The following is a 12,204-nucleotide window of genomic DNA, read 5'->3' as shown; positions in this document are numbered from 1 at the left end:
AGCATCAATTAATTAAATATATATTTAAAAACACACAAACAAATGATGAGTGGTTGGGGTAGCTATGGTAAAAGTCAATAAATTTGCTATCTCTTTGAATGCCTGTTCACAGTGTTGTCACAGTGCTATCAAAAATGGGTTTTTCAGCTGTTTTGGATAGTGGGAACACTTTTGTGGTTGTGGCAAAAGTGTGACTTGCCACAACCACATAAAAGCTTTCAAAACCCCTGTTGACCTGGGATATTGGAGACCTGGACTTTTGTTAGACCAATTCAGTCCACCAAAATCCATGGAAGAAGCATGGCTCTTCTAAGCCAATTCCAATGAGTTATCTGCCCACCTAGAACAATACCTAGAGCATTTGTTCCCACCCTGCTTTTTGTGGACAGAGATGCATCACTTCTCTACAATTCTCTGCTGAAGAGCAACATTGGAATTGGAACACAGCCTATGCTACCTTTGTATCAGCTTCAATTCTAAACTCATTACTAGTGAGTGAGTCTCATTGGGCACACTGAGACTTAACCTCTGAGCACACACAAACTTTGCACTGTCAATTTTCTATCCAAATTATGAAGGAAGGCATGCTGGTGTTTTAAGATCCATTGCTGAGGGCAACAGTATCTTACTCAATGACAAATCCACTTAAAAAACAAAACAATGTTAGAACTTGATAGCCCTGTCCCTGTTACACTGGGTAAATGGATGAAAAATATCTTTGAAGATTTTAATCAGAGACTGGGCATATGCAGGTGTTGGTACTCATATACTCTTCAGGCATCCCCTCCATGCAATGTGGTCCGAATCATCATGATTACAGGTGTTGCTCAAGCATATCCATATTAACAGACTGGCACTGATCCCAAATGACAGGACAAGCTTTAGTGTTGAGAGATTAGATATTAGGAATATGCTTGCACAATGCCACATCTAGTTGTTTAAGACAGCACACACACACAACCCCCCCATACCTATTCAACATTTTTTTCACATGTTCCAGGCTGGCCCACCCATGAGGCAAACGGAGGCAGATGCCTTAGGCAGCACCCCCTGACCCTGTGTGCTCCCCCCCCCACTTCTGGAGAAGCAGTGGCAGTGGGGTTGGCTGCTGCTGCCGCGTCTCCTCTGATGCCACCGCAGTCTCCTCCCAGCATAGAAGTGAGGAGAAGCCACTACCACCTCTCCTCACTGCTGGAAGCTGACGCAGCCAAACCGTAAGCCCCATGACTCCGACTTTGAGGACACGCAGCAGGGGCAGCAGCTGCCAGGTGAGGTGGCACCTCCCCTTTTTGCTTCAGGTGGCAAAACAGTCTGGGCTGCCCCTGCCACCTTCTATTAAAGTCCTGGCTAGAAAATTGTATGAAAATACCCTTGACAACAGTGCTCTTTGGAGGAGAGCTGTTACTAGTTGCTTTGCAGATAATGTGTTTCAGGACAACCGGCATTTGCCTGGCTGCTTTTCCCCAGAAAAGCCCATGGATTAGTGCTGATTTGGAGCCAATGGCAATTGAGTTTTCCACAAATTGCTGTTTGTTCCAGTTTATAGCTGAAGAGTGTGTTTTCCAGGGGGAGGTGGTGGAGCAAAGGCAAAACCACTTAGACCCATGTTTAGAAAGCACAGGACAACCAAAAAGCTGTTCGGAACCTTGTTTTCTAGCCACAGGACAAGCAGAAGAGTGGGTAAGTTCTGAGTCTACTGTGTAGCAAAGCACTTAGTTTGGTACTAAAAATAACATAAAACACCCTACACTCAGTATAAATCAATATATCTAATATAGGGGGACATTTTAAGGGTCTCTTCACTAGATCAAGCAGTATCCAGCCCTCACTTTATTCCCCATGCTCCCAGTCACCCATCCAGTTTCAGTTGCTCACTATATGCTCCCACATAACACATGCTGTGTGCGAGTGCATGTATCTGCCTTTCCGATAACAGATAGGCTTTCTCTTCTCTCCCAAGTTTCTAAAAATGTGAATAGGGAAAAGCACACGTCTTTTAAATGTTCATAAAATGGTGGGGGGAATATGGGGTGATATAATACAAGGCTCAGCGAGGTTGTTGTTTTTTTAAGGTTTTTTTGTTTGTTTGTTTTTTTAGTAGCGCCATACAGCAAGAGAGTCCTTTTCTGGTTTTGAAAGTTCTCAGAATGATGCAGTCATGGAGCAGATGGGGGACAGGGGAGGAAAGGATTTGTTCCTTTTGAATTTAGTAAGGCCACTATGGCATCCAAAAGATTTGGATTCAGCCACATTTCACATAAAAGTTACAATGGAATTATCAGCCAGGGGGAGGGCAGCAAACACATTTTGCCAGGAACCTAATGCTGTTTCGTTGTTGTACCTGGAGAAAATGCAATATTCTTGCAACAGAAGTGCAACGTTGAATAAAATATGTGGGCTATGAGTTAAAAAATAAATAAATATGGGCCTGTTCATTGAGGAAAAATGTGAATCACGAGGAGAGAAAAGAGGCCTTAATCAAGAGTACATCAAGAGTAGTACACTTCAATAGGTGGCAGCTTAGACTTTACCACTGGCTGTCTCATGCAATTTAATTGCCATGGTCTGGAACTGTGGCATGTATGGTATGAAAGCTTGAACAGGGGTTTCACACTTGTTGATAAAGGGATTTAGATCACTGGTTATATCTTGAGGAAACTTCATGCCTTCAGCTAGAGCATTGGTGTGAAAGTGACAAACCCCATTGGAACTTTCTGTTAAACAGATGTCATTTTCACTTTTGAGTGAGCTCATTCCTAAGTAGAACATGCTTCTCTTTGGACTGTCTTCCTCACTGAAAGTTCTACCCTGCTCTGAAGGTTCTGAGAAGCCCTCAGAAGAAACAACAGAAAGAGAGAGCTTTTGGGGGGACAGGTGTTCATCGCAATCAGGCAATAGCAGAAGTGACTGATTTCCCATTGCCCAAGAACTGCCAGAGAAAGATGTTGGAACTAAGGAATCATGGCCTACAAAACCTCTTACAAAAGAACTGCTTAGATCCTTTGATGGCTCATAAAGCCCACTTGACATGGAGTTGGTTAAAATAGTTGCATATTTTATATTAGATTGTCCTGTCATTCCACCACGGGTTTCAGCATCATGGACATTCTCAGAGACACTACCACTATTGAAATGGCCACTAGAGCAAGCTGAGTCATGCTCCAAGTCTTGTGTGGTTGCAAACAGAGAGTCAATAGCTAGTAAGTCTTGTTTGTCTTCGTCTTTCATTGCTTTCTCAATACTGATATCTTCCAACACTATTTCTGACTCCAGAAGAAGAGGACCAAATGACAGTGCTTCAGGATGCTTGAGAAAGAGATGTTCAAAGGTTTCAGGCTAGAAGACAAGATACATTTTAATGCTCATTTATTAATTAATGACTTGAAATGAACAGAAAAGAAAGGTGGGGGAAAGGAAATACATTAAACACTTCAATTTTATTATTCTTAATTTGGCACAACTTTAAAAGCCTGATGAATGTAATGGCATTCACATTTCATGAAGTTGTATGCTTTATTTTAAGTAGTGTGCATAAGCATTATAACAAAAGAGAGATTAGTGCCAGAAATTTGTAACACATTTACATTTATGATACCATTGGAGTTTGGATAATACTGAAGGTTCCATTTCAGGTCAGTCTCTGATGAGCTTATATAACAAAGGGAAACATAATTGTTCTGAACCAGATTTTCATTCTTGTCAATGAAGAGAAAGTATGCATGCATTACATTGGCAGTGCTGAAGCCCTGAGTCTTGCTCCCTATTTATGCCTTTGGAGTAGACTGGTAGGAAAAAGTTCCTACCCATTTCTACTTCGGAGGGCTGGGCTATAGTGCACTTTGGCAGCAAACTGGTTCATACAACTAGCACAATGAGCACCCACCCACTTCAGGGGAAAGGGCCTCAAAATTTGTTAAAGCAATTGCTCTGAGCCAGTTTTTCATTCATGTCATTTAGGAGGAATTATGAGAATAATGGGGAGGGCAAAGTTTTGCAGTACTTAAAACCCACAAGTTGACAAGTAAAATTGGCTGTGGTCAACAATTACAGTCTCTGCAAATTATTAAAGTCCACCCAAAGCCATCCAGCTTGGGTAATTAAGGTTCACAAGTTTTATAGCCTATAGTATATGGAAGAAATGATGTGGTCTATCTACACCCCTTACTTCTCCAATCCGGTAGAAATAATGATGGATATACGTGTCATTGGTACAAGTGTTTATCAAGAGCAGCCAGCCCTTATCAACTTCAAGAATTTAGTCAAGTGCCATACCTAACAGGCTACTGTATCCTGATATCTGGTCAAGTTGCTCCCTACTCTGACGAGAAGTTTTCTGGTATCTGTTAAGTCTGCATGGGGAATTATTCTGGCTTCTTGAAAAATCAAAACTGTTTCCTGCAAATTTGTATCCAGTGGTACTAAACCCATACTCCGATCAGATATTGATTAAAATGGAATGCCATTTTGCTTCCTTCCTACCTACTAGCTACCCAGCGCTAGTTCTAGAGTCATGGGATAAGGCTATGCATTCCAGGTGCATAGCTTCTCCTCTTACCCTGCTCAGGTAGGCAGTTTTTATAAGCCCAACAGAGAAGAAACTAAAGAAAAGTGGCTTATAAATCTATATGACTATCAAAATACAAAAAATTGCAGTAGCTAAAATAGGAGAAGAGAGACTGCTTATATAACACAGGGCTCCCTTGGGTGCTATAGAGATTTTCTGTACAGAGAGACATATGAGGCTCCCACAGATCACACAGTGATAGGGCTTGAGTTTACCACTACAGCTTTCTAAAGCAGCTCTCTGATACTTGACCTACAGAGTCAAATCAAGGACACAGATTGCATATATCAAATAAGCCATATGTTAGCATGAATGAATATGAATTAGAATATGAATTAATATGAGTTAATATGAGTTAGATGTTGTAGGTACTGTTTCCTGGCAAAAAACACCCCACAATGCTACAATGATAAAATAGTTAAATGCAGAGTAAATTGCTTAAGCATTTGGCTGTTAAATATTTGCTCTTGAATATATGCATCAAATGGGAGTGCCAGGAAAACATTTTTACAGCAATTTAAGCCTGTGAAAAGTAACATGAAGGTAGCATTCATAACTTCAGTAGCTGTCATATAAAATTTAGTTTGGATTCAACTGCAAGGTAACGAGAGAGTGCAAAATACAGTCACTCAAAGTCCTACATGCAATTTATTTGTATTCACGATATGAAAAAGTGATCCCACTGACTTCACTGAGGAAACTGTAACTTGGTAGTTTTGAAGGATTGGAGTGTGGCTGCAAAAAATAATGATTTTTCAATATTCTGTAGACATGAGGTTGTCTGAAACATTACTCCTACTCAAGAGTAGACCAACTAAGGTTAATGAAGATGACTAATTTAATTTTTACTGCATGCACCTTTGTTTATGTTGCATTTTTCTTTTGTAGAAAATTTCAATTACATTTTGGTATTTCTATGTTACCTTAGGGCATCCTTTCTGGTGTGGGCAGAATCTTATTTCTCTGTCTTCCCTCTCGTCCTGCTCCCTATCCCCAGCTCCCCATGCCTAAGTAATTAAGAATGGCTGGATGGTAGGTGTTCAAATACCTCCTGTCCCCTGCAATACCCTGGTGTGATGCCTGTGTTCTCACCTCTGCATGCATTTCAAGAGGTGAAAGTAGAAAAAGGCCTCCATTGAGCCATAGGTACAATGCCCTGTACACAAGTGCTATACTTATACTAGGAAGTATAGCCCCTTTAGTGTTTCCAATAATAAACTTTTTGTTCAAACATGTTCAATATTTTTACGAGCTTCTTCTAAAACTGAACTTCTACACCAAGTGCACTGACGTAAACAGAAATTGGAGGGAGGGCATGGAAAATCCTGTTGCTTTCAGAACTCATCCTCTGTTACATATATTGGCATTGCTTTTTAAAATGCTAATACGCTATTGATATAGTCAAGTAAATACAATAAAGAAAGAAAAATGAGTTTAATAGACTAACTAGAAACTGTAATATGCATAACCACAGAGGACCCAGTCAGGGAATTAAGAAGGTTTTCAGAATTATGTTCATTTCAAAGGCAATTTGGAGATGTATACATCTATGAAATGAAATTAAAGTGGAGTAGATGTGCATAGCTAAACAAACAAGTGGGATTTTCCATATATCTTGTTGTGTGACATTCAGTACTCTGATGGACATGAACAGAAATCACATGTACTTCCGTAATAGTGTTGTCAGGCATCTCTTGTCTTTAAGAAAAGTCTCTTCATACAAAGAAGATCACAGACCCATAGAATCTAATAGCTTCTCATTAACACAGAGTGCCCTATTTTGAAGGATTTTGAACTGGAAGTTCCGTTTCTAAGGAAGTTCCTATTTCATATTCCAACTGATAACCTCAAAGTCAGTCGAAAGTTTAAAAGCCATAATGTCAGAGTAATTGGGTACTTTTCTTACTAATCAAACTAAGTAGAGAGGGTTTCTTCCTGAATAAAACTGTTTTAGATGTGGTTACTTATTCATGACAGTCTCTTCTTGCTTCCTGTTCAATTTATAGGCAATATTAGAGTAAGGTAACTGGGAGGAGTTCAGGGCTGTGCCTCTACTGACTATGCTACTCAGCTACAGTGGTACATCTAGTTATAAACTTAATTCGTTCCGGAGGTTCGTTCTTAACCTGAAACTGTTCTTAACTAGAGGCGTGCTTTCGCTAATGGGGCCTCTTGCTGCTGCTTCGCCGCCAGCACATGATTTCCATTCTCATCCTGGGGCAAAGTTCTCAACTTGAAGTAACTTCCAGGTTATCAGAGTTTGTAACCTTAAGCATGTGTAACCTGAGGCGTTTGTAACTCGAGGTACCACTGTACATACGTAGAGCTCTATTGAAGCCACAGAATAATTACGTTCTAGGTGGTCAACACACTCAGCAGCACATACTGTGAAGTGTCGGTTCAACTAGCAAAGCATTTTAAAAGACCATTTATAAATAAATGGAAATATGGCAGAAAGATTGATGTTTCTAAGGCCATGGCATTCTGGACTCCTATTGCTATTGTTGTAAACCAAGGATGGGAAATATCAGGCTTAAATGCAAAATCCGGTTCCCTTCCCATTATGCCACCCCTCATTTAGTCAGCCATATACTACTGATGGTCTCTCTATGCATTCATGTCAGTTAAGGCTGGTTAACAGGAGTCTTGGGGAGTAAAGTGAGACACCAGACAGATGCCAGCAAACAGCAACAGTTTGCCATATCATTCAGTTATGGACTTGTCATCAACGTTAACTATGGTTAGTTTAAACAAGCCTGTTTCAGAAACTGCAGTTTGAAGTAAGTTTGTTTGTAACCAAAATTCGCCCATGTTAACCAAAGTTGCTGGTCTGGATGACATGACAAACTGCAATAAACTACAAGCTGAGCTAAAGGTGTCCAAACTCCTCCTCCCAGCCAAGCAAGAGAAAGAAAGGGATGAGGGTTGCTCTCAAGTGTAGGCTTGTTCCCATGTTATTAAATCATAATGTAGCATGTCCTCCTAACTTCTATCTTGATATGTATGCTCCCTTTAAACCCAGCAAACCCTTTACCTGGTCTGAAATATAGAAAGTGTTCTCAAAATTGTATACCAGTAGTGCAACTTTTGAACAAAATCATTTCCAGCACTATTATGTATGAACAAAATCAGCAGAATAATGAAATGATATGTAAGTAATTCTGTCTTCTGAATTCAAATAGATAATTCTTCTAACAACTCTGTATAGGAAGTCTGGGAGCTGTCACATTGGTTCAGCGGGCAGTGATCATGATTAGACTTCAAAGAATGTCCATTCTCTGTTTAAATGAAATGAAATAAAATTAACAATAAAGATGAGAAAATAAATATTTCACTGGGAATGAAAACTGAAATAACTTATAATGGTGGGAAAACCTAATAAGCAAGCATTCTCCTTGATCATTAGGATATTTCTAGTGCCCATCTCAATTTTTAATATAACATTTGTGATTCCAAGGTAAAATTATCTAATTGTAAACATTGTCATTAAAGCTACAACAGCTGCACTAGCAGAGTCCGGTTTACCAATAAATGCACCAAAATCCTATAGAAATGTACCCATTCACTATGGCAATGCACCTGCTTTGCATTCAGAAGGTCCTAGGTTGAATCTTGGCATTTCCCAGTAGGATTTGGAAAGGTTACTGTGAAAACCTAGCTCCTACCAGTTAGTGTAAACTAGCCTTCCCCAACCTAGGGCCCTCTAGATGTTGTTGGACTCCTATCATTCCCAACCATTACCTATGCTGGCTGGGGCTGATGGGATATTGAGTTGAACAACATCTGAAAGGGAACCAAGCTGGGGGAAGTTAGATACTAAGTGAAATGGTCTGACTCATTCTAAGAGCTTCCTATGCACCAATTGCATGCAGAATATTCTCTTCACATGGGCTACTTTATTATATTCAAAGGAGAGAGGAGAGCCATGCACATATTTCTGTGAGCATGAGAGGTTGCTTCTTGTGATGAAGTGTCTCCAATTCACATAAAAGATCCCTGGATTAGGGCATTTTTTGTTGGATGTGTACCTGTGGAACCCATGTAGAACCCAATTTCATCAATTTAATAGTAGGCATTGGCTTTCATTTCCAGAAAGCCCCGTTCATTCTAGTATTTAAGTTTGCATGAGAGTAGCAGGCACATGATTAAGTTTCATTTCTTTATTCATGGCCATTATTTACAGGGTTGTTAAAAAACTTGATGAGTAAATAAATTAGTTAAAATCAAATAAAGCTCACAAATCACTGAAATGTATTTAAGTGGGGATCCATACCTTTTGGAAGTTAACTCCCTGTGCCCAAGAGCAATTCTTGGGGTTTGGAACATCATCCCAGAATAATTTCTTCATTCTGAAATATGCCGATAAGATATTGATTTGGCACAGTGAAGGATATAATCACTTTTCACTCTGAATACATATTTCACAAATAAAGATTTATTCTTTTTAGAAGCCATCTTGAAACCAATAGCACCTACAGATGCTTTAAAAATGTCAACTGAATTTAAAAATTACCTAATTTCAAAAATTACCTAATGGCATAGCCATTGCGGCACACCTGCCAATGTTCTTGCAAAACACAGATGTTCCTGTTTCCTTGCTCCTTTCACTCTCCTTCCCAGTAAGCAGCAGTAGCACACTTGCGGGAGCTCAAGTAAGCGCCACTGTTGTCGTCGTCCCCCGTCCCTGCTGTCTGCTACTGGAAATTGCCTTTCCATGGATTAATCCATAACACCTTTCAAATTATTCATCTCAATCTAAACTTGCAAACAGATTCAATACAGGAAAGGTTTACCTTTGGTGCAAGACCAAAAGACCTCCAAGCAGCAAAACGGAGCATGAAATAACTAGGGGTAGAATCACATAGAAGTTCACATCATTCTGTTTTTCAATTCCAGCTGAAAATAAGACCCAGCAGTTTAAAACAGCTATCACTACAGAGAATATTTACAATGTAATCCTACAGAATGAACCTTACTCCAAATTAAGTGACCATAAGATTGCAGACTTGGTTGTTTGCATCAGCTCGTACGGTTGAACTTGATTTGTTATTCCATAAAGTTAAATGAGACTTGGATATATAGAGTTGTATCCAATGTTGTGTGAGTGGCATTCTGCTCATGCAATGGGACTTTCCCTTTCTCTTCTCTTGAAACCATGCAATTAAGTAAAAATAATGAAATGCTCATGTATGCTTTAAGTAGAGAGATTGGAATTGCTTACAGATCATTAAGATTATTCATTTAAAAATTATTGAATTTTCCTGGCATAATCAAGACTCAAGATGTGCCATGCCATTGCCAACGTATTATCTGATTTTTTTTCTCATTAAAAGTTAGAGCAAGAAATCTTGGTCTGAAGGAAAAGTGTACTAAAAATGCCAGTTGCTCACCTTTGGAGAATCCATATGTCACTGTGGGCTTTGTTACTCCTTCAGGAATTATTGGGAACAAACTAAATTTGTATTTCTCAATAAGAATGAAATTATCTGGAACAAAGACAACATAGCACATTTTTAATTTGGGCATACATACTAAAACTTCTTAACATTTCCTAATCTATAAAATCCGTAAAACAGTGTGGGCCTTGCAACGCTGAAAAATGAGCATCTCTCTTGATTTCTATCATTAGGGTTAATGTGTTCCTTCATATGTTCATCCCATCCAGCAAGTCCATTGTTTAGGCATAGTGGGAGCAGTTACGCAACAACATCTGCAGGGCCATGGGTTCTCCATCCCTGCTTTACAGCCTTTAGAAATTAGGAAAGAATAAAAAGTCACTACACATAACAATCCTCTGTAACTGTTCATCTCACACAGAGACCATTCAGTTACTGTATCAGTCTTGTCTTAAGAAGGATAATCCACAATAAATTTCAAAGATGAGCTGGGAAACACCATTTCTAACAGAGCAAATTGCACTGTACGCCAATGTTAAATAAAAGGCTATTGTGGAGACCTTTTGGAATTTATGTTAAATGTACAATAGTTGCTAGCCTCTACAGTTTTGCGGTAAATCTTTATCTATAATCAAATACTGGTGGGAAGATATTGAAACACAAGAGAAGCTGTAATAGATTTTTAAGTACAAACTCACCCAAAATGTGGTACTTTCTAACATTTGAGGGAATCATAATCCATTTAATCTGCTCTTCTTCGTTTAAGTTTGTCCATTCAATTACAAAAGATGTAATTATATAAGCCACAGGCGAAAGTGTCCAGGACACAATGACACAACTGCTGTTCACTGGGTAGGCACTGAGAGACTTCACAATGTTTACTGACAAAACAGGAAAACAGCATATTGGTCATCAGGTACATTATTCCTTACAAATTAGGAGAGAACTCATCAGATGCTACAGAGAAGAGTGAAGATCCTTCTTTTTTAGGCATGTGGAGGTACCTGATGAAAGTTGCATTCCCCACCCCCAACCCAAATTCCTGCCCAGATGGCAGGAACTACCGTATGTGGCCTAGCTTTCCCTGCCTCCTAATTTTCTGCTGGCAGCGGAAACTCCTATGATTAATTAGGTAGAAGAGCAATAACATGGCCTCACCACTCAAATAACTACTTGTCTAAACATGAACACATTACAAAATGAGAACAGTTTATTACAAACTAGATTACTGAGCTAACAATACTTGAAGCTATCAAAAAATGTTTTTCTTACCTGTGCTGATTTGTTGTGATAGAGTTAAAATGAAATTGACTGAGGAAGTTCCAATTGAGTTGACAGCTAGAACCTTAATGGCATGTACCTCCTCCGTCCATGAAAATGTGTAGGCAGTATCATTTTCTACATAGTCAGACCAAGTAATGTTTTCTGAAGTATTATGCTCAACCACATAGTCTAGCACACTGCATAAGGAAAGATTCTTCATCAGTGGCTGTAAGAAAAATTCAGATACATTAGGCAGTTCAATTGTGGATTGAGGCTGGTTTGGGCAGAGGTGTATGTTTTTTTAAGGAGCAATTGAGGGTTGGTATTTCATTTTTATGTTAGCAAGACTAAAAGCTACAGTTTATAATAATTACCATGCATCTGTCCATAACTGCCTATAACAGTCCACCTTCGATTACTTCTATATTCCAATAAATATAAATTGAAATATTTAACACAGTTTGCTGGGCAAGCAATGTTGGGTTTAAAATAATCAAACTTAGGTTTTATAGTATGAAGTGTAGTGTAGCACAAAGAGAAGTATTTGGGTTTTTAATTGGTGAAATAAATTTTACATACGAAACCTGATTTCAAACAGCCTTTTCCTTTGTGAATTAATGCTTGTCATTCAGAATCAGACACCTACCAAATCATCATCCTTTCTTCCTATTTGATAAGTGATGTTAACAAATATGAGTGACCTGTGAATTGTTAAGGGAATGTCTGACATCCTGGCAGGCTGCGCAGTAAGGGTGCTTGAAATGCTATTAACTTAATTCAATTTCCCCTTTTGAATAATAATCTATGAATAGTTCTTACTTGCCAGGCCCCTGCTAGCTTTGGCCAACAGGGATTGGACCATGTCCAAAAACAGATTCTCTCATTCTTCATGAGAAAATGTTTCTGTTTATTAAAAAGGTGGCACTTGGAGATTCAAGAGGCTCTTTTCTTTGTTAGAGATCTTTTTCCTGTGCCTAATGG

At 39.0% G+C, this 12,204-nt stretch overlaps 2 protein-coding genes and 1 long non-coding RNA gene across 7 annotated transcripts in view; 1 reads left to right on the top strand and 2 right to left on the bottom strand.

Annotated features, from left to right (window-relative positions):
- Positions 1-12,204, top strand: part of LOC309372368 — a 66,743-nt gene that overhangs the window by 24,894 nt on the left and 29,645 nt on the right. The gene's annotated exons all lie outside the window — the stretch shown is intronic.
- On the bottom strand, positions 4-4,428 carry LOC309372162 (leptin receptor-like; the record flags this gene model as incomplete). Its single annotated transcript, XM_081915464.1, has 2 exons — positions 4-3,336; positions 4,318-4,428. 2 exons carry the CDS (start codon positions 4,426-4,428, stop codon positions 2,521-2,523), a joined length of 927 nt encoding a protein of 308 aa, XP_081771590.1. The 3' UTR covers positions 4-2,520.
- Positions 7,230-12,204, bottom strand: part of LEPR (leptin receptor) — a 57,817-nt gene continuing 52,842 nt past the window's right edge. For both annotated transcript variants that reach the window (XM_081915734.1, XM_081915735.1), the window contains exons 14-19: positions 11,233-11,449; positions 10,659-10,841; positions 9,955-10,050; positions 9,358-9,460; positions 8,838-8,913; positions 7,230-7,842 (exon numbers count right to left, since the gene is read on the bottom strand). In XM_081915734.1, coding sequence (XP_081771860.1) covers positions 7,825-7,842; positions 8,838-8,913; positions 9,358-9,460; positions 9,955-10,050; positions 10,659-10,841; positions 11,233-11,449 — 693 coding nt within the window. In that variant the 3' untranslated portion in view covers positions 7,230-7,824. The remainder of the gene's footprint in view (positions 7,843-8,837; positions 8,914-9,357; positions 9,461-9,954; positions 10,051-10,658; positions 10,842-11,232; positions 11,450-12,204) is intronic.

This window comes from Podarcis melisellensis (assembly GCF_964234715.1).
Source record: "Podarcis melisellensis genome assembly, chromosome: 6".
Classification (NCBI taxonomy): Eukaryota; Metazoa; Chordata; class Lepidosauria; order Squamata; family Lacertidae; genus Podarcis; species Podarcis melisellensis.
The sequence above is the reverse complement of the archived record's forward strand: the minus strand, read 5'-3'. Positions and strand labels throughout refer to the sequence as shown.